The sequence below is a fragment of the Equus przewalskii genome, chromosome 14 (assembly GCF_037783145.1).
Source record: "Equus przewalskii isolate Varuska chromosome 14, EquPr2, whole genome shotgun sequence".
Taxonomy (NCBI): domain Eukaryota; kingdom Metazoa; phylum Chordata; class Mammalia; order Perissodactyla; family Equidae; genus Equus; species Equus przewalskii.
This window is the reverse complement of record NC_091844.1, coordinates 70,487,294-70,512,286: the sequence shown is the minus strand read 5'-3', so window position 1 is coordinate 70,512,286 and position 24,993 is coordinate 70,487,294. Positions and strand designations below refer to the sequence as shown.

General features: G+C 42.5%; 1 protein-coding gene across 2 annotated transcripts in view; it reads right to left on the bottom strand.

The window, feature by feature from the left end:
- Positions 1–10,038: 10,038 nt before the first annotated feature.
- DNAJC27 (DnaJ heat shock protein family (Hsp40) member C27) overlaps positions 10,039–24,993 on the bottom strand; it is a 32,638-nt gene continuing 17,683 nt past the window's right edge. The window contains exons 4-8 of one of the 2 annotated variants that reach the window (XR_544109.2): positions 23,466–23,630; positions 22,712–22,834; positions 17,350–17,510; positions 13,775–13,963; positions 10,039–10,625 (exon numbers count right to left, since the gene is read on the bottom strand). Coding sequence is in view for 1 of the 2 variants with exons in the window: in XM_008515267.2 (XP_008513489.1) it covers positions 13,831–13,963; positions 17,350–17,510; positions 22,712–22,834; positions 23,466–23,630 (582 nt within the window). In the remaining variant the exon portion in view is untranslated. Of the gene's footprint in view, positions 13,964–17,349; positions 17,511–22,711; positions 22,835–23,465; positions 23,631–24,993 lie in introns of both variants that reach the window. The other variant, XM_008515267.2, reaches the window with a different exon arrangement.

The following is a 24,993-nucleotide window of genomic DNA, read 5'->3' as shown; positions in this document are numbered from 1 at the left end:
TTTTAAAAATTTATTTTTCAGTCTATTAAAATTCATCTCAGTGAAATGGGTTCAGAGTGGGTTTTAGCAATTCTGGCTGTCATCCATTCTCCCCTCTAAGATGCCTCTGGCTTTAGATGCAACCAGCTCTGCCAAGTGGGAAGCAAGTGACGGTTTTACTCATAGTTGAGCGAGGACCCACACCCCTGCTCTGGTCAAGATGGCACTGACTCTCCTATTCATTAATGGCCCCATGGAGCCCACACTACCTGCCAGCTTTAAATCTGTTTGGACGGGAAAGCTTATAACCCTGCTCTGCTATTTTTGGGAACTGCTAGCGTTGACTCAGTCTTTCTGCTGGCTTGGCGCCCTCTGTGCTTTCCTTCTCATGCTGTCAGAGGCTTGCTCCCATCTTAGAACAGTCCGTAGTCTCCTGTCTCCCTTGCCCTCTCAGCTCTGGCTTCCATCCTCTTCTTTATCTTTTTTTTTCTCATTTAATTATTTTATTGAGGCCATATTGGCTTATCAGATTGTGTAAATTTCAGGTGTATATTATTAAATTTCAGTTTCTGTATAGACTGCTTCGTGTTCACCACTAATAGTCTAGTTTTTGTCTGTCATCATACATATGTGTCTCTTTACCCCTTTTGCCCTTCCCCCCTTCCCCCTCTGGTAACCACTAATCTGTTCTCCTTATCCACCTCTTCGTTTATCTTCCACATATGAGTGAAATCATATGGTGTTTGTCTTTCTCTGTCTGGCTTATTTCACTTAGCACAATACCCTCAAGGTCCATCCATGCTGCTGCAAATGGGATAATGTCTTTTTTATGGCTGAGTAGTATTCCATTGTGTGGACTGGGATACTTCTTTATCCATTCATCTCCTGTATTCATTCATCCACTGATGGGCACTTGGGTTGCTTCCATGTCTTGCGTCTTGTGAATAATGTTTCGGTGAACATCTGCATCCCCGTCTTGATCATCTCACTGGGCAGGGGCAGGCTTTTAGGGGTCCATATTTCCCTGCATCTCTGGATAAAAGCCTCCCCACAAGTCACGTACATTAACCTGGATGGAGCTGGAGACTTTTCATCTTGTTTGCAATTTTGCATTAATGTAGCTATAAGTGGGAGTTGTTTTTTTTAACACAATCAAGTCTAAGTTCAAATTTGCCCTTAAGTGAAAAATAATTACATTTAAGTAACTTTAGAGAGGAAGACATAAAGGAGGACTTAAATGTTAGCTATAAATTGATATTCATACGTTTTTTATCCTGAGTGTAGCAGTGACTAGCATACAAAAGGCACTTAGTAAATGCTTAACGGAGGAAAGAATGCTTAGGGACAAATGGATACATTATAAGGTGTTAGAGCTTGGGGATTTATCCCTCTCAAGGGTATAACTTGTCATTTAACACACGGAACTTTTCTTTAATAAACTGCCAATGGTGCAGTTCTCATGCCTCCGTCCAGGGGTGGGGTCAGAGGCGTTCTGAGTACCTGGGTTGTATTACAGTCGTTGGGGTGATTTCTGTCTTGAGTAACCCCAAACTCAACTCAAAATGGCTTAAACAGTAGAGAAAATGTATTGTCTCTATAACAAGTCTTTAGATAGGACCTCTATCCCATCTTCAGACAGGGCAGGTCTAAGGTGAGTCTGGTGGCTCAACACCTCTTTAAGATCCATGTCACTTTCTGTCTTGTTCCCTGCCACTCTTAGGGTATCAGCTTTGCCATCCCAGGCTAACTCTCCCCATGCTGCAAGATGGCACCACAATCAGCATCATATGATATTGTTTCACAAAAGAAGAGGAACAGATTCTTCTTGTGCCTCTCTTTCTAGGAGTACAAAATTCTTTCCCAGAAGCTTCTGAGAAGAATGCCCATTGTGTCTTTTTTGGCTAGAGCAGTGGCACATGCCCACTTCCAAACTAATCATGGCAATAGAACTGGCACCACTATGGATGGCTTCAGTCACTCCTGAATCACCACTGAGCCACACAGTGGAGGGACCGACACCTGGACAACATTAGGACTCTGCCAGCAAGGAAGAAGGGAGGGATGGCTATTAGATGCCCTATCAGTAGTGTCAGCTCTGATACTCTTCAAACGCCAGGCCCGATTCCTGACAAAGCCAGCTCTCTTGTCATTTTTCTGAGGAGCTTCTATAAACCAGGGAAATACTTAGAAAAATTTCGTCAAGAAAATTACACCAAGATTTGATTGGTTAATGAGCAAAATATTTGGGTGTTAAGGACACCCACACTTTTCTTACTTCTTTACTCTCAGGCCCTTTTTTTAATCAACATTCAGTTGTATTCTGTAGCTTTTTCTCATAGTCGATTGGGAATTATGTGGTTGAAGAGCTACAATCTATTTCATAGTTTGGCAACAAAGGTAATGTGTTCATTCATTTATTCATTCATTTATCAAATACTTACCATGCTCTTATTAGGCAATGTGGATGCAAAGATAGAAAAGATAAGGTACTCGTCTGCCAAGAAGTAATAGAGTGGGGAGACCTCTGCCCTGCTGAGGAGAAAGTCTACCAAATGCACCTGGGCAGCAGACGTGAGTCTAGAAAAATTTCAGAGGAGAAAGAAAAAGTTCAGTGAGTTTGCCAGGCAAAGAGGAGAGGGGAGAGAGGGTGTGCGTCTTAGTCTGCTGAGGCTAATAGAACAAAATAACACAGACTGCGTGGCTTAAACAGCAGACATTTATTCCTCACAGTTCTGGAGGCCAGAACTGGCCTCGTCAAGGCCAGAATCAAGGAGCTGGCAGAGTCAGTCACGGTGAGGGCTCTCTTCCTGGCTTGTAGATGGCCGCCTTCTTGCTGTGTCCTCACGTGGTGGACAGAGGAAGCTCTGGGGTCTCTTCCTCTACTTATAAGGACACTAATCCCATCAGAGGGGCTCCACCCTCACGACCTCATCTGAACCTAATTGCCTCCAAATACCATCGCATTGGGGGTTAGGGTTTCAACATACGGAGTTGGAGGGAACACATTCAGTGGATAACAGTGTGTCAGGTCGAGGGGGCAGCAAGTACAAAGGCGCAAAGCCATGAGCAGATCGTGTGTTCAGAGAACACCAAGTTCAGCGTGCCTAGAGCAGAGGAGAGGGCAAAGAGATGGAGTGTAGACAGAGGATGGAAGGAGGCGGGATCATGCCGGGCCCAGGCAGCGCAGCTCTGTGGCGAAGAGCCTGGGCTCTGAAGTCAGGCCCCAGTTTGAATACAGCTTCCTTCCCAGAATAGCTCAACGTCTGTATTAGTTTTCTTGGGCTGCCATAACAAATTTTACAAACTGGGTGGCTTTAAACAGCAGAAATTTATTCTCTCACAGTTCTGAAGCCAGAAGTCCAACATCAAGATGCCGCCAGGGTTGGTTCCCTCTGGGGGCTCGAGGATCCATTCCCCGCCCCTCTCCAAGCTTCTGGTGGCTGCCAGCAACCATGGGCGTTCCTTAGCGTAGGGCTTTGTAACTCCTGTCTCTGCCTCTGTCTTCACACAGCCTCCTTTTCTCTGTGTGCCTCTGTTTCCCCTTCTCTTCTCTTACAAGGACTCATCGTTGGATTCGGGGTCCACTCTAATGAGGAATGATCTCATCTCAAGATCCTTTCCCTGATTACATCTGAAAGACCCTATTCCAAATAAGGTCACATTCTGAGGTTCCGGGTAGGCATATCTTATAGAGATCATGGGGCAACACTATGGTGGTATTAGATAATTTACTTGCCCTCTTTGAGTACATTTCCTTATCCATAATATAGGGAGAAAATGTTTATCCTAGGGGTCATTGTGAGATTCCAATAAAATGCTCTTAAATTGCAGAGGAAGAACTTGGTCTACAGTAAGTGCTCAATAAATGGTAGGAACTTGGCCTTTATCCTGTAAACAGCAGAAGGTTTGAAAGGGTAGGTGTTTGAGGAGGGGGAGGAAACGAGTTACTTCCCAAATTTGTCCTCTTTTTGACAGCACGGGTGCACTGGGCTGAGCCCCAAGCAATGCCCAGCTCAGGCAGTCACTTGGGATAAGAACACTGCAGAGTGGCAGCCGGCCCCAGAGGAGCAGTGATGGCCCAGGCTGCTGGTCCCAGATCCCACTTTGAGAATCACTGTCCTACATATTTTCTCAGTTCCCGAAGCGTCCACCGTGCTTTGCAAATAGCAGATGCTCAATCAGTTCCTGCTGCAACAAATCACATGCTTCAGGTTAAAAAGACTTAATGCCCATTGATAACACTGATTGCAGGCTGCTAGGGAGTTGTCAGGTCTTCCTGCCTAGTAATTGAAGTCATGATGTAAATTAGTTTGAGTTCAACCAAATCCATCCCCCTAAATACATTTTACAAAACCCCAAACCTTGCTGCATTAAATTTCCTTGGCAATATGGTGGGTATGCTCTCCAGGGCAGGGTTGAAGAGCCTTGGGCCATTGGATTAATTTCATCTGGTCTGTAGGGAAAAATCACAAGTGAGTCACCTTTATGCCTCTAATAGTGAAAACAGAGTGAGGCTTTAAGTCTTTAGCGGCAATATTGTCAAAGGCTGTAATCAACCAACATAATTCTGAGTGCCTCCTGCAAGTTACTGTGCGAAGTGCTATGAGAGAGAAGGCTTTGAGACATAATCCCGCCCCAGAGAGCTGACAATCTAGTGGAGGAGAGCAGATGAAAGGGGAGGATCCTGAGGTGTGTGAGGGAAGCGTAGACACTGGAGGATGCACAAGAGCCCTGCCCACACCCAGGCTTTCCCAGGGTAAACAGGGTGTCAGGCTGCAGTTTGCTGCATGACAGCTTGTCAAGCTTATCGGCACATCTCTTCCCAACTTGAAGTCAATCATGAAGAGAATATTTGTACCACAGAAATTGGGTAAAAGCCACAAATCTGGGCTTCCCCATCCTCCTCTCTGAGTCAGTTTACCAGTAACTCCTAGGGCCTGATAGGAAAGTTCAAGGTGGCCTCCAAGGTGTAGCCTGGGAGGCTGCAATTTCCTGGGAATGCAGTTTCCTGGTGTGATGTTGTACCTGGCATGGCACCAGAGCCATAGAATGGCGAAGGGGGCAGGGCCTCGTGGCTGGGCTGGGGGAAAGTGGCCTGGAGTTACTGACCCTCCATGGGCAGGGTGCAGAGTGCTACGAGGACCATGGAGCAGAGCATATTATACCAACACAGTCATGCATCGCTTAATGACAGGGATGCAGTCTAAGAAATGTGTCGTTAGGTCATTTTCTCGCTATGCGAACATCACAGAGTGTACTTCCACAAGCCTAGATGGTATAGCCTACCACACACCTAGGCTGCATGGTACTAATCTTATGGGACCACCCTCGTACATGAGGTTTGTGATTGACTGAAACGTTGTTACGTGGCGCGTGACTGTGTAATTGGTGGAGTTATATGTAAGAAGTCTGGGGGACCTAGGACTTACTGGCTTTGTAAAATTTCATAAAATAATGGGCTTTTGAAAGGACCTTGGGTGTTACGTAACCAACAGCCTCATCTAATGATGGAGGAAACTGACCCTCAGAAGGTGAACCCACTTGCCCAAGGTTGCTCTGTTAATTAAGAGGACAGATAAGACTCTGGCCCAGGTCTTCTCATTTCAATTCCACTGCTTCTGTGTTACATGAGAGAGTGAGTTTACGGATATGTAACTACATTAAGTGAATTTGAAATTCCAGCTGGAGAGCACTGATTGCTATGTTAGCTTTTCAAAAAACTTTTAAGTGACTAAAAGCTTCTTTCTCCTTTAGTCTGAAGTTTCTACTGATGTAAAGAAGCGAGGTTTCCTTACAGCCTAGAGCCACCATCCCTTAGAGGTCCCACCAACAGCTTCAGAGTGAGTCTCTCTTTTTTTAAACTGGTGCTAGACTTAAGTTTTTGGTTTCATATGACTTTTTAAATGATTCAAGTGTTTGACATTCACTGGGAAAACTCAAGTAATACAGACAAGCAGAGGGTAAAAAGTCAAACTATCCTGCTCCCTTCTCCTAAGACCCATGCCACAGACACTCACTCATTACAGTTGGTGGATATAAGCCAGCTTTTCCTCCTTTAATGTAATTACAACGCCAAATGCTTGGCTTTGGGGTGGAGGGAGGGAGCGAACCGCCCTTTTATAGCTCCTTGGGTTCTAACTACTACAAAGGAATAAATTAGGGATGTGACAATCACCCAGAGACAAAACCCTTAGGCTGCCATGTGCTGTAAAGGGACCCTCCTGTGTGTGTGCCTCCCTGCCTCCCCCCCACCCCCGCCCCCGGCTTGCTATGTCACATTCTCAGGCTGATTTGATCTCCGGTGGCTGGCTTGAGTGGATGTCCCTTAAGACATGATTTTCAAGCTGTTCTAGAATCAGAGGTTCTGCAAAAGTTTGTTTGAATTTTCACCAAAAAAAAGCCCCCTGCTATTAAATATATCCAAATGTATTATATTCCATATTTCGACACACTGTTAACTTGTCACGTTAATTCCCTCTCGGCTTGGGCACCTCAGAAAGAAGTTTCTTTCATTCCTATGCACCCACGTAGCCTTTGAACTTATGTCGTTGATGAGGAAAACTGTACCGCTGTGGTCTTTTAAAAAGTACAGGCCTACTTATTTCTGTTTAAATAACATGGTACAAGAAGGTACATTATTTATGAGAATGAAGCAGAATATTTTAAAATTTGGATCCTGAGGCTGATAGTGTAGACTGGGAGCCTGAGTCCTGAAGCTGGGCAAGCTTGGGTTTGAACAGCTTCCAGTGTGACCTTGAGCAAGTCACTTAACCTCTCTGAGCCTCAGTTTTCTCATCTGTAAAATGGTGATAACATTATAAAAGACATCTATATTCTTAAAAGTCCTTTGGTTGTTTCCGTCACTGGGAAGATCTTTTCGGCTATCTTTCTAATATTATCTAATAATTTTAATTTCTAATCTCTTTCCAATTATCCTTCTCAGGATCCCAGCCTTCTGCCCCATTTTATCAAGTCTTTCCTCCTCTTCTTTTAGGCAGCCCTAACCCCTGAAGTCGTGTCCATTTCTTATGAAGACCAGCTCGGCTCTCTGCCTCACTACATGAAGCCATAGTATTGTCCCTTAGGTCTAGAATGTTATTAAGGTGCTTCATTAGACAGAGTCCCTGTCCAGCACTGCCATCAGCACAGCACCTGGCAGAAGCTCTTAACTTTCCTGAACCTGATCGCTTTCTCAGGCAAGGCGTTCACTCACTGGCGTCTGTGAGCAGGAGGGAGGAGCGTGGGGATTTCTCATCTTCTGATATGAACGCTGCTGTCTCTGTTAGGAGGCGGAACTGCCTGATAGGTTGCTTTTTCATAGGTGATGTTAAACATGTGAACTTACAGGGCCAGCCTGGTGGCCTAGCGATTAATGTACTCAGCTTCGGGAGCCTGGGGTTTGCTGGTTCTGATCCCGGGTGTAGGGATCATCCTGTGGCAGCATCCCACATACAAAATAGAGGAAGACGCACAGATGTTAGCTCAGGGACAATCTTCCTCAGGCAAAAAAGGAAGATTGGCAACAGATGTTAGCTCAGGGCCAATCTTCCTCACCAAAAAAAAAACCAAAACAAAACATGAACTTATAAATTTATCCTAATAAAGAGTTGCTCTTCACTGCTTGTCCCATGGTGGAATTCACTAGAAATACTGGGCTCTGTCAATAAAAGCATTTGATAGCCACTGACTTGGGACTTTCCTAAGTCAGAATGCAGTTTCTTTTGTTTTCTCTTATTTTCCTTTTTAACCACTAAGATGCCTTCTCTCTCTTTAGTATTTATTTTATTAACCCTTTTGTTTTCTCTCACACTGAAATCAGCCAGAATGCTCACACCCTGACACCTGGGGCACCTCTCATCTAATTTCTCTCAGTCACGGCAGACTTCTACTTTCTCTTCCCTAGTTCACGCTTTCACAGGCTGCATCTGCCGATTTCACAATTATCACTGACAACTAACTGTTTTGGATGCAGGGAGAAATAATTTTCTAAAGGTCACGGCATCCTTTAGAACAGTCACCTGATCAGAAATTCAACTGAGTGATATCAGAGGCACACACTATTGATTTAACTAAAACAACAACTTAGATTCTCGATATTTTCCCTCAAAACGAACACAACCTTATCAACTGCTTTGGAAGAATATATTAATATTTTAATTATAAATACAAAACATATATAAAGAAATCCCTAAATTCTAGAACTATTTCCTCTAAGCTAACATGAAAAACTGAGCTTCATATAACGATAATAGTTAAGTTCTCAAAAAAAAATTAATGGCATTTTAACAACCTACATGATCGTCAGGATGTAGCCGTAATCAGAATATTAATTGAAGGGGGCCGGCCCTGTGGCTGAGTGGTTAAGTTCGTGAGCTCTGCTTGGGCGGCCCAGGGTTTCGCAGGTTCGAATCCTGGGTGCGGACATGGCACCGCTCATCAGGCCACGATGAGGCAGCGTCCCACACGCCACAACTAGAAGGACCTGCAACTAAAATATATGCAACTATGTACTGGGGGGCTTTGGGGAGAAAAAGGAAAAGTAAAATCTTTAAAAAAAAAAAAAGAATATTAACTGAAAAATTGCGTAACTGGAAGAGTTGTCAAAAAATGCAGATTTTCCTCTTCGGAAGTAAACGTATAGAAAAAAAGAATCTTTCTTCAAAACTTCACAAACGAAGAAAACTGGCAGCAGAATGCAGACTCCCTAGGGCAGGGTTCTGTTAGCCCCGCGCTCGGCTGTCTCCCGTGTCTAGAAGAGGGCCTGCGCAGAGTAGATGCCCAAGAAATCCACGGTGAATGATGATTCTAACAATAAAGTTTGATGAGAAATTTAAGAAAGTAGAAGTGCCCCCGAGAGGCAAGGGATCAAACGGAGACCAAAAAGCTAGATAAAATTTTGCATCTTAAATTGACCCTGAAACGAAATGACTGAACCTAATTTTTGTTTTTAATTTACAACTGGTTATTGTTGGTTTAAGACATAGCCAAAGACTGCAGTTGAGGAACACCAAGTATTTGGATATATTTTCATATATAAAATGTAATATACTCATCGAATATTGCACCAGTCTACAGACCACAACTTTCTCATCCTTGCTTCTGATCCTTGGTATCTATTATTTTCTAACACTCCTTTCGTTGCGAGTAACAGAAAGCAAACTCTCATAACTTACCCAGAAAGCAGGAGGGGTGAAGATTTATTGGAAGGATTCTGGGGTGGCTGACGGGCTTGAAGAACAACCAGCTCGGGGGCCTCGGGGCCTGGAAGGAAGGGCTGGGCCATCAGGACTCTGCCTCTTTCTGAATGTCTCATTGATTCTCTCAAATTTTTTCCATAAAGTTGGAATGAAGTTTGCCAGCATCAGTAGGATTCCTCCTATCTTTCTCTCCTGAAAGGAGATCCAGTTAGGAAGATCCCAGGGAGGGACGAAAATTGGTTCGGCTTGGGTGACACTCCTGTCACGTGGACCCATCTCTGTGGCCAGGGAGGGAGGGTGGGTCATATGGGAATTTGGCAGCTCTCCTTTCAAAAACGTTAGCAGGATGCAGAGGGCAGAACAGCTCCCCAAAAGAGTGGTGGGCGCCATCAGGAGAGAATGTGTATTGTTTATAGTGAAAATTAAAGCTCTTGTTTGAAACCTTCAGAGAGAGACTGCCTTCTGTGGGTTGGCCCTCCAAGGGTTTCACTCTCAAATTCTGGGTTCACAATAGTGTTACTTAAGGATTCTTGTTGTCCAGGGACCAGTTAAATGAATTATTAAGTATTCAGTCAACATCTGCATTATTACAATGAGTTAACAATACTTTCATCTGAATTAAAATATTAGTATCTTTCTTTAGAAGATCAAAACACTTTAAAGTGTTTAGAGATCACAAGCTAATAAAGTTAGAATAGCCTGATGGACCAATGAATAAAATTTCCTCCATTTACCAGTTGGAAACTAAAGCAAGATGTCTTATCTAGGGTCTCAGCTGGTGAGGAACTGGCTTAGCTTCCAGGCTAGTATGTTTTACATTAAAAACCAGTGTCTCGACAAATAAGTGCAGCCCACAGACCACTGTTTGATATTTGGCTTTACTTTATAAAAATACACAACTTAAATACATATGACACTCTCTATACAAGACATAAACAATTGTTAGATTTAACATTTTCAGTTATTTCAACAGAAAGCAAATATGTAAATTACCTCGTAAGAGCAAAGGGTTTCTTTAGAGACTCTGCATTCACAGGCCGAGCGGAGACGCCCCGAGAGCAACCAGTGCAGGAAGCTAACCCAAACTGCCCAACTTTCCAACAGGCCGTTTCACCAACAGGGCCTTTATTGCACAGCTTAATATTGCACTGCTTGTTAGACTCAATCTAACTTATTCACACCACAAGTTTAAGCTTTCATCTTCTCTAGAAACGTTTAAGGGAAAAACCAATGTACAAACAGAATTAACTATGTCTTACAATTGTGCTAAGTGTCCATCGTGAGAAGTCTGATCCTCTCTTTCCTTTGCAAAACTCACAATGGAAGGTGGTTAGCTACGTTTTGCAGCTAAATTCATTTCCAAAACTTTTATAAAGACGTTGGCAGACTCGGTGTGAGCTAGATGGTGAGTGGAGAAGGGAGTGCCGTTCCAGCGCCTCCTGAAATTACCTGTAAGAAGACAATGTGCACACGGCTCCAGCCTTTCTCCCTTGAGACGGAAATACCTCCTCCCCCTCCAGCCTGTCATTGCTCTGTAGGAGCAGCTACTTCGTTACTGATTCAGAGCCCACGGGGCTGCTCATCGACTCGGGCTTTTCTTCAGAAATTTAGCTGCCTTATCTATGGCTCATTGAACTAAGAGTGAATTAGGTACCAGTTTATGGGTATAAAGAAATATTCGCCAGTTGAGAATTGAATGCGTGAGAACACACTCGAGTAATTTCCTGAGGTAAATGGAAGCCTGAAAGAATAGTGTGCAATCTATAGAATTACAGCAATTTATCTCGGGCAGCAGCACAAGACCCCCAAGTCTGGACGTCTAAGTGAACAGGCCAACAAAACCAAAGACATATTTAAGTGAAGAAATAAAATGAGCGTGCTGAAGTAAAGGAACTCTCGACAGTGGAGAACATCAAGTGAAAAGGAGGCACAAAAGGGAACAGAGGAACAAGACGAGGGTGTATTTTAAAGTGCTAAGGTAGGTTGGACAATTAATGGAAATGCCTCCGGGGATTTCTAACAAGTTTAAAAGTGTTAATTCTTGGTGACTCAGAAGTGGAAAAAATGGCTTTTCTCTAATAATAGCTGTTGAAACTTTTTACTCTTTTTTGAAAAACAAGATCCTCTACAAATTTCTTTAAGCCATCGAAATTATTCTGCTGGTTGTCACTCTCACTGAGGTATGCTGAAATCCTAACAGGCTGAAGGATTTTAATAAGGTTGAACCGCAAAGTACATCCTTGCACCAAGAGCTTAAATTAATGCACCAAGGTCGGCAAAGTTTTGTATGAAGTTAGTACCAAAAAACCTTTTCAGTGCAGATCATGCTTCATCACCTCTTGACATTCTACTCACGGATTACGGAAACCAGAAAAATTCTAGGACCCTGAAGATGAACGTTCGTCTCTTCTTTCTTTTACATAAATGAAGCAGTACATGGCCATCCTTAACGTTCATAATGAAGGTGCAGGGAACTGAGTCCCAAGACCCAAGAATCAAGATCAGACTAAATTTCAGCAAGTCGCTCGTTATGTAAGGACATGAAGGGAAGTCACTCGTTATGTGAGGACACGAGTGGAAGCGCTGAAGAACACTCTTCGATGGCACTGCTCATTTGCACCATGTGGCTGGGTGAGGTGACTGACCTAGTGTTTAACAACAGTGATGAGACCTGGCCCCGGCTTCTGTCCAGGACCACATGCTCATGTCAGTTTGGCTGACCCTGCCATGCACGATCCCTCATTCATAAGAGGCCTAAAGTCTGCTGCAAGAACAGATCTATGTTTAATTACTTCAGGCGCGATGAAGGCCGTAAGCAACATTTAGGTCCAGAAGAACTTTGGGCTGGAGCTCTGCCGTTCCAGCAGCCAGGTAAAGTTAAAAGGCCAGAGGAAAATCCCACGAGAAATCCCACCTCAGATCTCAATGCATAGAAAAGAAAAGCATTTTCAATATACTATGATGAAAACTCACACTAGAAAACAACACTCCGGCTTCCTGACAGTGAGCTCAGTGCAGCCCAAGTGCAGCCACAGAGGGAAGCTGCTTGGGGAGGGAGAGATCCAGAAGGCTGCAGTGGGCTCAAATTAAACAAAAGTGGCTTATCTTCTTAGATGGTAAGGTCAGTGCTATTTGGCGATCAATATGGGATAGCTGTTTAAACTTCACCAACAATAAAGTTCCACCTACTTTAAAGCCTCAAGTAGGGCAGTGCGGTCACAGCAAAAAACGTGAGTAACATAATGAGAGTGATGACGTAATGAGTCACACAGTGGGACTGGTCCTGTGCGCTCTGGAAGAAAGGCCAGTGCTCACACTGGGCCTTCGACCATCCCTGGGATACTGAGGAGGAGACTGTGACAAGAGATGGTATTTCTCTATGTGAAATTAATTTTTGTAACCTGTAGTTAAAAATATTACTATTCTGAAATCTGGAGCCCAAGCAAAAATTACAGATTCCTCCCACACAGGCCTTAAGATCTCTCCCTTCACCACCACCCAAAGGCTCCATACTTCCCTCTGGTCAACGAGGCCCAGGTCAAGGCTTATAAGAAAGGATGGAGAAGGCAGTGGCCAGAAGCCAGGGATTCAAGGAGAGAGAAATGATGGCAGATGTGGTGTAAAAAAACAAGAGGGCAAGAGAAGAAGAGGGAAAAACAGGAAACTAACACTGAGGAGGATGAGGAAATGAAGAGGAGGCCCGGCTTGTCGAGGAGCACTCGTGCCTTTCCACCTGCTGGTGGCAAATGATGCAGAAAGAAGAAAAGGCTGAAGCTCACACGGGGCTCTCCTAGGGCATCGCACATGTCTGAGCCAGGCTGGCCGTGCCCTCTGGGGATGCGTGCGCAATCTAGTGTGACCTGCAAGCACTTCTGTCTTGGGCTCTGGTTCCTGATTCCTAGGTAAGTGATGCTCCCTGCAGCTACCAGCACCCATTTCCACGGCCAGGCAAAGCCCTCAGATCCAGGGGCAGGATTAGCAGCAGCGAGGGTACCCAGAACTTTCCTCTTTTAGAACTGGCTTGTCTCTCCCCCTGCTGGTTGGAGAAGGGAAACCGAGCAAATGTCGTAAAAGGGCTGCTCGTTCAGAATTGTATGGCCTCGTTTCACAAACTACCAAAGGGCTGCCTAGAGTTCATTAGTAATAGATCGATGGTTAAAATACCACCTAAGGACCTCATTGTAAAAGGAGTAACTTGCTATTGAGGTCACACCAAACTTTCAGGGGTTTTGATATTGTCTGCTGCCGTTTTTGTTGTTTTCTTCTCTGATGAAGAATTTAAAAAAAAGGAAAAAGTGAAAGGGTCCTGTTGTCTTCCTTCCTCTCTCCAGAATCCTCACAGACTTTCCTGAGTGAAGTGCCTAAGGGATGCTACAATCACAGAGCTTACAAACGAAGGAGAAAAACAAATTCAGATTGCTTGGACCTACGAAATGAACTACAGCGCATAAGCGGCGCTTGGTTCTCTTCACTTCATCTCTGTAAAATGTCTATGAAATGGCAACAGCCGCCTGAATGACCAATTTACAAATGACAACACATGAGCGAAAAGAGCAGGAAGGTTTTTGGGGAGGAAAACTCCATGTTGGCTATTTTACCTCTCGGGAAAGTCTGTTTGTACTTGAGGCCCACACTTGTCTTTTTTTTCTACTTTCTACTTGATGTTTTTCAGGAGGGCTGTCCGGGCATTCACGACGGCTTTGAAGGCATCTTCGCTGCCGGGAGCTACACATTTGTCAGGGTGCAGCAGCACAGCGAGTCTCCGATACGCTTTATTGACTTCATCCCTACGAAAAGAAGCGAAGCTCTCCGTCAGCAACAGGGCCAGCCCCCTCCACCCCTGCACTTCAGCTGTCTGGATATATAAGAGAGAGAGAACATCTCTTGCAGTAAGCATATCCCGAATAATTATTACCCTTTCTCAAAGGTGGGACTAAAGGACTGGGAAACAAACAACAAACAAACAAATAATATGTAACATACAAGTAGAAAAAAATACAATGCAAAATGAGTATATAAACGCTAAGAAAACGCTAGGTAAAAAAAAATGACCAGATGAAAATAGACAGTACTTGGCACCTAAGAGGCACTCAGCAAATCTTTGCTGAGTGAAGGCATGAGGACATGAAGCCATCAGGGCAGGCCCTCGGAGTAGGGTTCTGGAAAAAAGGGGGGCTCGGGGCTTAATACAGTGGTGGGGAAACACAGAACAACTGGCAGAGGCTGGGAGCGAAGCACGGACACGGTGTGTAGCTCATGAGGAAAGTGATGGGAAGCAACAGGAAACAAAGTTGGCCAGGGAGCAGGGTGAGTCAGTGAAGGGCATCGAGGGTGAAGCAACAAAAACGTCAGATCTGATGAACAATGACGGTAGCAGATATTTCATGACAAAATGGTGCTGGGAAAGCTGTTTCTGAATTTGGAGACAGGTGGGAGGCTGTTACAGCCCGAGCATGAGTACAAGAGTTCAGACTAAGGGGTTTGTGGAAGCAAACAAGGGAGGATAAAAGAGATAACAAAGAAAGAATTGGAAGAAGCAGATGATGAGCTGGATACAGAGGGGGAGAAGACACAAGAAAAAAGGGTGAAATGAGTTCCAGGGTCACAGAGAATCTGATGCCCAAGGAAGATGGTGAGCCACTGGAAAGGGGTACCTGAGAGTAACAGTGAGCTCCCTGAGACCAAAGAAGAAAGAAGAGAGGAGTTAATATTAACCAGAGAGGAAAGGAGCAGGAACAACGAATGTTTCTCCAAAGACCAGCAGAGCCCCAGGAGAGATCTTCAGGCTTCTGAGCACCTCAATGAGCAGGGACTGGCTGGGCCAGGGGCCTGGAGACCACCTGTCCCTATAACTCTCTCTGCTCCTCACTATCCTCAGGTGTCAGGCCTCCGGGAGGCTTCTAGAAACTCAGCGACAACCCTGGTCAGAGTCTGGCTCTGTCTCTACCAGATGGTTTTATTTCCCACCTCCCTTTTGTAATTCAGGGTTCCAGTTATCCCATAAGCCTGCACATGGGGTAACTTTCCCAAATGCCCTAGCTTTCCTCCTGTATCTTTTATCAGAAGGATTTCTAGTTAGGCTCTCCAAATTAGGGAGATGGTCTTTGATATCTCAGATGTGATAGAAAGTCTTAAGGTGTCAAGTTGGAGAGACTGAGGTCATAGGGCCATGTTAACAGCTCTTCATGTCTTCGGCATTTATTCTAAGGCTTTTTCTGCTTTCTGCTCTTAGAGGAGTCCTTCTGAATTTTCTTCCTTTAACCTTGCATGTAGCTTTTCTACATAGATAATTTTGATATTAGCTAACAAGAATCCTATTCTTTCTAAGACTCTCTGACTTTGAGACAGGTACAGCATCCTCTTTTCCTCATGAGTGAGTCCTGGGTAGGGCCACTCTGCTTGCCGAGGGAACATGTCCACATGTAGTAGTTAGCAGTTAGGCCTGGTCCTCTGCACCAGGAGTGCCTTGCAAGAATTCGGGGTAGCAAGAGACTTCTGAGGAAAATTTTTGGAGAAAAAGACTGAGTCAGGTGTGTAACAAATATATTAATTCTACTGAAGATGAAGATTTTCTTAAAGTTCAAGAATAGTAAAACTCTCTATAACTTAAAAAAAATGTTTTTAGGTTTTTCCCAAATGTGCTCAGTGCCATACAAAATGAGTTTGATAGACTCAGAGAAACAAAGATAAGAAAAGTATGTGTTTACTTTGGTCAAGGATATGGAACTTACGGAGGTTTTGTGGATTTTGGTAGATTCCAGTTAACTACAGTGAATAAATAAGGAATCAGAAGTTTCTTTTTTTTTTTTTTTTTAACAAATATTGTTCTAAGTTAATTAATATGTAAAGTAATAGTTTATTAGTTTTAGAGCCAATATCCCTTGGTGATGAAACGGAAGAATTTAGAATGAGACTACAGAAGTGTAAAAGAACATTTAAAAGACACCAGTTAACTTTGTGCTATATACATGAGGTCATCTGAATTCCTTCACATGTTTAAAGCATCCTGGCAAGTCAAGGGTGACTAATAACTGACTTCCTCATCCCCTCCCCTCTTTCCTTCTGGACTTTAAGATATATGCTATGAGACCAAAATGGAGAAGAGATACCTAATGCTGTTGATGCTGATGAGGTAATTTCAAGACATACTTTTCTCTTTTGTGGGAATCAAGGTGAAAAAGTAGAAAGGGAGAAGCATGTGGAGGAAAGCCGTGGAGCAAAATGGAAAGGTCTGAGAACCTTATAAATTATAATATGCACGGTAAGAGTAGTCGTACACCATTAAAGTTATATAACCATTGAAAGTTAGCAAGAGAGCAGATCCCAAGAGTTCTCATCACAAGGAAAAAAACACTTCACTTTCATTTTCTTTTTTATCTATATGAGATGATGGATGTTAACTAAACTCACTGTGGTAATCATTTCACAATATATGTAAGTCAAGTCACTATGTCGTACACCTTAAACTCACACAGTGCTGTATGTCAATTATATTTCAATAAAACTGGGGGAAAAAGTGATATAACCATAATGAATAATCATTTATTCTTGCACAAGCAACAAAGAGTAACGATGGTATTTCTTTTTCTCCTGAATAATTCTTTTGGCTAAAATAAAATAATTTAACATAAATACATAAAGATGAGGAACTAGCAGGATTTCTGAGAGAGAAAGACAGAAACGGAGAAAGGCAGACACAGTGTTCAGGGTCAAGAATCAATGTCTCCCCCTAACTCCTGGGGTCCCTGGACGTGTGTTTAGTCTCACTGAGTCTCAGTGATCCCACCTATAAAACGAAATGTTTGGACAAGTTGATTGCTAATATTCTTTCCTTCTCTAAAATTCTATGATTTAAGGATTCTCTTTTATAAGGTATTTTCTTAAAGTTACATTAGCTTCAAGGCTCTTACTAAACAAAAGCACAGCACACGATTTCAGAAAGTATTCATGCATATATGCTACATGGTTCCCTTATCAGGCTACTGTGCCCTCTATTTTGTTTCTTTGGTATTCAGTTAATTCAGTAAAGGAGTGTTATTAATTAATCTAATCTATTTCCACACACCCTCATATTTCTAGCCAATTACAAGAAGATACAGTGCACCTATGATTTTGACGACTGAGTCTTTCTCTGTCATGGAACTCAGCACTGACACCCCAGAGCACTGCTTACCTTGAGGCCCCGGGTTTGACTCCCAACATGTCCCAACTATCTTTACTATTCCGAATTCTGCGAATGGTGTCTGCTTGTTCTTTGGTGAAGCTAGCACTGCTATTTGTGATGGGACGTTTCCCGCCATTTTCACATAAATCAACTATGGATACATAAAAGGTCTGCAAAAAGAAAACACAACCCAGAGTAGAACTCATTTTGTGAAAATAGGAATTGCTTTTAAGCATCAACTTAAAGAATTTTAATATATTCCAAAAACTCTTAAAATTCATGATAAAGCAAATACGTACTTTGGAAGAATTTTTTTCCTTCTAAATATATCTATTTAAACACAAAAAGTACAAGGAATAAAATTTAAATGGCTTATAATCCTACTCTCAGATAACTATACTTGAGGTTAAAAAGTAGCAGATGAACACTGTTAGAAAAATTCAAATAGTAAAGAAGAGTGTAAAATGAAAACTATGCTTCCCTACCCTTCAAGTTCCTCTCCTTGAGAAAACCACTTTTGATATTTTTTTGGGTATCCTTCCAGAAAAATTTTCTATCAGTACACCAGTACATACACACATCCATACGCTAAACATTTGCATAAAAGAGAGTAGATTAAACACACTGCTTAGCACCTTGCATTTTTTTCACATAATAATGAACCCTGGAATCTTTCTCTAGCTGCATATAGACACTTGCTTTGTCCTTTTTTGTTTGTTTGTTTTTTGTTTTGTTTTGTTTTTGAGGAAGATTAGCCCTGAGCTAACATCCACTACCAATCCTCCTCTTTTTTGCTGAGGAAGACTGGCCCCGAGCAAACATCCGTGCCCATCTTCCTCTACTTTATATGTGGGATGCCTACCACAGCATGGCTTGACAAGCGGTGCATGGGTCTGCACCCAGGATCCGAACTGGCGAACCCTGGGCCACCAAAGCGGAACATCTGAACTTAACCGCTACGCCACTGGGCTGGCCCTCTTCATCTTTTTTAATGACTGTTGAGTATTTTACCGTGTGACTGTCCCATGTCATTTAACCAACTCCCTATTCTTGGACAAGTCAACGGTCTCCCTTTGTTTGCTACTACAAACAGTGCTTTGATGAATACCTTTCTGTGTATATATCTCTGCACACTTGTAGGGATACTGTTTTAGGATAAATTCCTAGAAGAAGGACTTTTGAAGAAGAGAGCATGTGCATTTTAATTTTGGATTTTGACAAATTTTGTACAAAAGTGCTGTACCAGATCACACGTCCATCACGGGGTATGAGAGCATCTATTTCCCCAAACCCTCGTCAATATTGGACATTATAGTCCTTCACTTTTGCCAATCTGATGTGTATCTCACAGTTTTGACTCACACTGCTTTAATTGTAAGTGAAATTGAGTATCTTTTTATATGCTTATCAGCTGTTTCTTTTTCTGTAAACTGTTCATATTCTTTGCTTTTTTTTATGATGCTTTTCAACGTGAAAAGTATTTTTTGATCTTGCTCCTATTTTACGATCTGTGCACTGCTTGCTGTTGAATAACTTCACTCAAAATACTAATTTAATGTACTATAGCTGATTTTAGATAGAAATATATCCTTTTCCCTCCATTTCTTTTTAAATCTCTTCCTATTCTTTTCCAGATATTTTTATAGTTCTTATTATTGTCTAAAAGTTTTATCTTTCTCTTAGACTCCTCTTTCTTATCTCCAATAACAGCTAATCAACTTGACAACCTAGATAAGAAGCCTTGACAGGTGAGAAGGGGTGTCATAGGAAAAGCCACTAGATACCAAGACAAAAGCAGTATTGACTTGGTTTTGGTCTATCTTAAATTGCTCTCTATTAACAATGTGAATAAGACAAAACCAAGTTCTTTCCTGACATAAAGTGTCTATTAAATATATAGGAAACAAAGAAAATATTTATTAAATTGAACCAGCAAGAAAGCACTACTTCTAAGTGCTTACTTACAGAATAGTTTTATTACACTCTGTTGGCCCTTTTCTTCAAAAAAAAAAAAAAAAACCAGACTAATTTATTCATTAGCCTACCCAAGATTTATCTAACAGGATAAAAGCACCTAAAAGGGATCACAATTCACAGATGTTTGCTTGTGCTATGTATCAGGAAAGTTTTCTTCTAGTCTATAAGTTAACCTAAATATAAACACACAGATTTCTGAAAGCGCAAGTATTCTCTCATAACACACATGGTTACAGAAGATCAGCTTGCTGTGGTACACAGAACACCAAAAGTGAAGTCAAAAGTCTGTCTAAATTCCATGTCTGAGTTCTAGCCATGATGGAGTAACGGGCACTGAACTAGACATCCTGCCACACACTACTACAAAAGTGGACAAATATATAAGGTAACTATTTTCAGGCAGTAGACAACAGCAAGTGTAAGATTGCTCCTTGGCTTTCTACCTGGAGTCCATTTCCTGATCATGTCACAGAGAGCTGGAGTCTGAGCAGACACAAAGTCCCATTGAGCCAAGGAGGCAGAGACCAGAGCTTGAGGATGCTAGTGGCTAGACGGCTAGAGGATATGCCAGAGCAGGGCATTGGAGAGGAGGAACTCTGCAGAGTTGGGCCCCAGAACCCATGTGGGAGTTCCCCACTAGTTTGTAGCTGAGGGCTAGGCTATACAGACACAGGGTGAGATAATCTGAGACCTAGCAGATAACAGCTACCATGGGGTTGAGAACAGAGCTGCTGTACTGGAAGTCCAGTGGTGCTTGGGGAAGAGCTGTCCCGGGGACACTGGAGCTTGGCCTTGCCAGAGTGGAGAGACTGCCTTAACACCTCATTAATACCCCCAGCATGCAGCTGAGACACCACACAACGGCTATGCCTTAGGAATTAGACTCATCCTAACAAAACCTAAACCCAAGAGCTGACAAGATCTGCACGAGGGACAGAACTTGGAGGCTGAGTCCTGCCAAATCAGAAGGGCTCGGGAAACACTTTGGGCTTCCTTCAGATCCTTGCTGTCAAAGCCAAAAATCAAGTCTACAGAAGTTCAATGTAAGTTTCCAGTAATTAAACTACCTGTGGAAACAAGAATCAACATTTTTCTGAGGAAAATAAAAGAATCTAGAGTCTCCACAATGTCTGGTGTTCAATCAAAAGTCACTACTCTACAAAAAAAATGTTATCCATAGTCAGGGAAAAAAGTAGTCAAGAGAAAATGAACCCAAGATGGTTCAGCTATTGGACAAAGACTTTAAGGCGGCTATTATAAATATTTCCAATAGGTAAAGGAAAACATGTTCAAAGAATTAGAGGAAAATATACTCTTAATAAGTGAACAGATAAGAGGATCTCAGCAGAGAACTGGGAGCCATGTAAAAGAACCAAATACAAATTCTAGAACTGAAAAGTATGGGGAATTGGAAAATTCACTCAGTGGATTTAACAGCAGATTGAAGCCAGATCAAGAGAGACTACATTGTCTGAAAAATTGAGAAAAAAAATGGAAGAAAAATAAACAGCCTCAAGGATGAGGGGCCAAAATCAAATGGTCTAATATACATGTAATTGGAGTCCCAGAAGGAAAAGAGAGTGGGAACAGGGCCAAAGAAAAATTGGAATAAATAACAGTAAAAAAGAAAACCCAACTTCTCAAATGTGATGAAAAACACCTGCCTACCAATTTAAGAAACTCAACAAACCCCAAGTAAAATAGATATGAAGAGAACCACACCTAGGTACATAGCACAATGACTGAAAACCAAAGATAAAGAGAAACTCTTGGCATAGCTAGGGGGAAGAAAAAGACATATCACGTACAAAGGAACAAGAGTAAGAACGGGTACTAATGTCTCATGAGACACAATAGAGGCCAGAAGAGAATGGACCAATATCTTTAAAGCGCTGAAAGAAACTGACCCTCTAACAGTTATTGTTATTATTATTATTATTATTATTATTTTGAGGAAGATTAGCCCTGAGCTAACTACTGCCAATCCTCCTCTTTTTGCTGAGGAAGACTGGCCCTGAGCTAATGTCCATGCCCATCTTCCTCTACTTTATATATGGGACACCTACCACAGTATGGCTTTTGCCAAGTGGTGCCATGCCCCACCTGGGATCTGAACCGGCCAACCCTGGGCCGCCGAGAAGCGGGACATGCGAACTTAACCGCTGCACCACCAGGCCGGCCCTAACATTTATTATTTATACCTCTTGGACAAATCACTACCACTTTTAGATGTCCTCATATCTGAAATGAGAATAATACTTGTCACACATTGTTAAGAGTCTCAAATGAGATGAAACATGCAAACTCTTCCAGAATTATACAATACTATTCAAATGGTTAAATGTCATTATTGCACATACATAGGTACGAGTTAACATAGGTCGACGTACTCAAAAGACTAAAAACATGGCAAAGCAACATCAACCTTCTATTCTTGACATAGAAGCTACTGATGCCCAATTCAGCCTGTCAGCCAAGGATGAAACCTGTCTTCTGGTAGGAGGGGTGACATCTTGTGAGAGGGAAATTCAGCATAAAAGATTAAATAAAATCCCACTCAGTAATTAGGAACAACTCTTTATAGTATAGCTACATTATTTGAAATGCTAAAAATTCCCAAAATATGAGATATATTCACAAGAAAAAAATGCATTATTCATGCCATGACTTACTTCCAAATGTGTCTATAATTAAGAATTGACTTGACTTTATAACTGATTGTTGAAATAGCCTCCTCTCCTTAAAATTATTCAAGACTAGTAAGTTTTAAAAAGTGACCATCTATTCAGGTTGTGATATGAGTACATCCTTCTCTCGTACTCATATTCTTGACTGGTAAGACCTAATTTTTATGTGCGACTGGCTGGATTCTGTAATAACAGTCTCCCACTCTCTAATTGCACCCCCATGGTCTAGAATATAGGATTATACTAGCTATGGCGAGGCAATTTTGCCAAAGGAATGCTTCCATTTGATTATGAATACAAATGTAACCAAAGGTAGCTCTGAAGACAATCTTTGTCCCACTTAAGTAAGTGTACAATAACTGTTGTTAAACTTGATGACTAAACTAGAGAGCTTCTTCAAAATACAGATTCCTGGGTTCCGGCACAACATTAAGCTTCCAGTAGATCTGGAGCCCAGTAATCTGTATTTGGAAGAATCTCCCCAAGTAATTCTGATGATCAGCCAAGTCTGGGCTAAAATAACAGCAGACATATCACACAGACACACACATTCATTCTCTTTTCTCTCTCTTTCCCACCAGCTTCTGGAAAGAAAGAGCTTATTCTAATGAGAAATTCCTGCTACTTTTTTGCTTCTCATAATTTAAACTAAAATTTGGCATCGTCAGCCTTGACACAAACTCTAAAATAACAAAATGCTAGGTTACCTGGAACATCTCGTTGATTCCTTCTCCGGTTTGTGCTGAAGTTTCAAAGTACAGGAATCCTTTGCTTTCGGCCCAAAGACGCCCTTCACTTTCATCAACACAGCGGTGCTTGGTACAATCGATCTGAAATAGAAAGTTATGGGGCAGAGGGAAGATTTCAACCTTGTCCCACTAGGATAGGCCCAGTGAGGTCTGTGTCAATCCTTCACTGAGGCAAATACCATTCTCAAATGAACCCCAGCGCTAGTACATCAAATTACCAGGAGCAAAAGGGCCAAAAAATTAATAATACTGAATGCGGACTGATTTTCCGTGGCAAAACAACAAGCGCCTGCAACCGCATTTCCCACTTTATCCCGGGAGAAAACTCTACCCCTCCCCTCTGTGAAGCCTGGCTGCATGACATCTGCCCCACTCAAGGGGCCATGGGCTGCTTCTCACACCTTCCCATAGTGCTCATTTCACCTGACTACGGCCCCTCCTCCAATCAGGTCAGAGCGTGATAATCAGGACCCACCTCTCCTGCTCAGTCACAGTATCCTTCCCCAAGTAAGACACCAGAAAAAAAATGGACAAAAATCCTGATATACCAGGTTTTGCTTATTTTAGGGACATATGTTTTGAAAAGCTGTTGATTCCTATATTACAGAATAAAGAATTTTTCTTTTCTTTTTATTTATTCCCCAGAACTCAGAGCTGTAGTCTTCCCATAATGAATCTAGAAAGTTGAGCATACCATTTCCAAAGCAATTACCTTGTTGGCACACACCACAAAGACAATATTTTCCATGTTTCCATGAGGTCCAAGATCTTGCTTCATTTCTGCCAGCCATGCATCAAGGGCATCAAAGGAGTCTTTCTGCCCAACGTCATAGACCAGTATCACACCCTGTGTGTCCTTGTAAAACTCGTTACGAACCTTCACACAAAAGAACGGATGCACAAAATGTAGGTTTTCTGATTTTACAAAAATACACCTCACAGTCATTAACTTAGCAAAGTGTATTCTTTTGTGTATTCATAGTATTTACTATTGTATGTCAATATGTGCTGGTCTTTAGAGGACCTTTTACAAAATGAAAGTATCATAAAGAACAAAACAAAACCCTATTAGCACAGCAGGACTTGTAATGGAAACAGCAGCCTCCTGCCCCATCCCTCCTCACCTCCAGTTCGACTCCCCAGAGGCAATCAATCTGTAATTGTTGTTAGTAGGCTTTAAAAGAACACAGATTATAAAGTTCTTCTTAGGAGGAAGTAGGAAGGTGAGTGAAAAATTAAAAAGAACTAAGTGACCCAAGTATCAGCGAGAGGTACGGCCATTTATGTATCGCATCCCAAAGCTGGCTTCCCCCAGGACGCCGGGCAGAGCTTCCCCAGTGACTCCCGATCTGGACACCAGCTTCAGAACTCCAAACTCAGAGCCTCTGTGCAATGCAGCAGAAAAGAGCTCAGGCTCTGGAGTCAGACAGATCTGGGTTCACATGTACTCACCAGTTGTGTGATTTTGGGCAAGTCACTTAACCTGTGTCTCAGTTTCCTCATCTGTAAAATGGGGATACTACTACTTACTTCACAGGGTTATTATGAGGATTAAGTGAAATAATGAAGGCAAAGCACCTAAAAGGTGCCTGGAAAACAATGTGTATTGGAACCTTCTCCCTTGCTTCCTTGCATGCATTCTCTGCTTGTCCTCCTCTGATGTTTTCATTGGAAATGGCAACTCGCCGCTGGGGCATGTCTACAATTCTGGGAAGAGGCAGCATGAAGTACTGGGCACACTAAAGTGACAGAGGCAATGACAGGCTGGATGACTGAAGAGCAACTTTGACAAATTGGGAGTTTCAGGCCAAAATTCCAGTAAGAACCTTGACAGAGGCCACGTATTACACGTTCTTTTCAGAAAATTCCAGTACGTCTTCTGACTCACAATGGATATGTTGTAAGAAATGAAGGCATCTACACGTCAGGCAGGAAGTATCTATAGGTTTCTGAGCATAGACAGATACCTGGACCAAGAATGTAAGTACCTATTAATTCGTAGGAACTTAAGAAGCAATCCCCTAATATTAAAACCAACAGAATCAGAAAGAATTCACCATGATGACTAGAGTGAGTCGGCTCCCCTCAGCACTCACGGTCCTTAGCCCTCCTGCGGGAGTTGAAACAGGGCTCCCCCTTCTTTCCTGAAACTCTAGCTGCCTTGGCTCCCATACACCACATTCTCCAGGTCCCTAACTGATCTCTCACCAACTCCTCTTCTGTCCATTGCTCCCACTTCA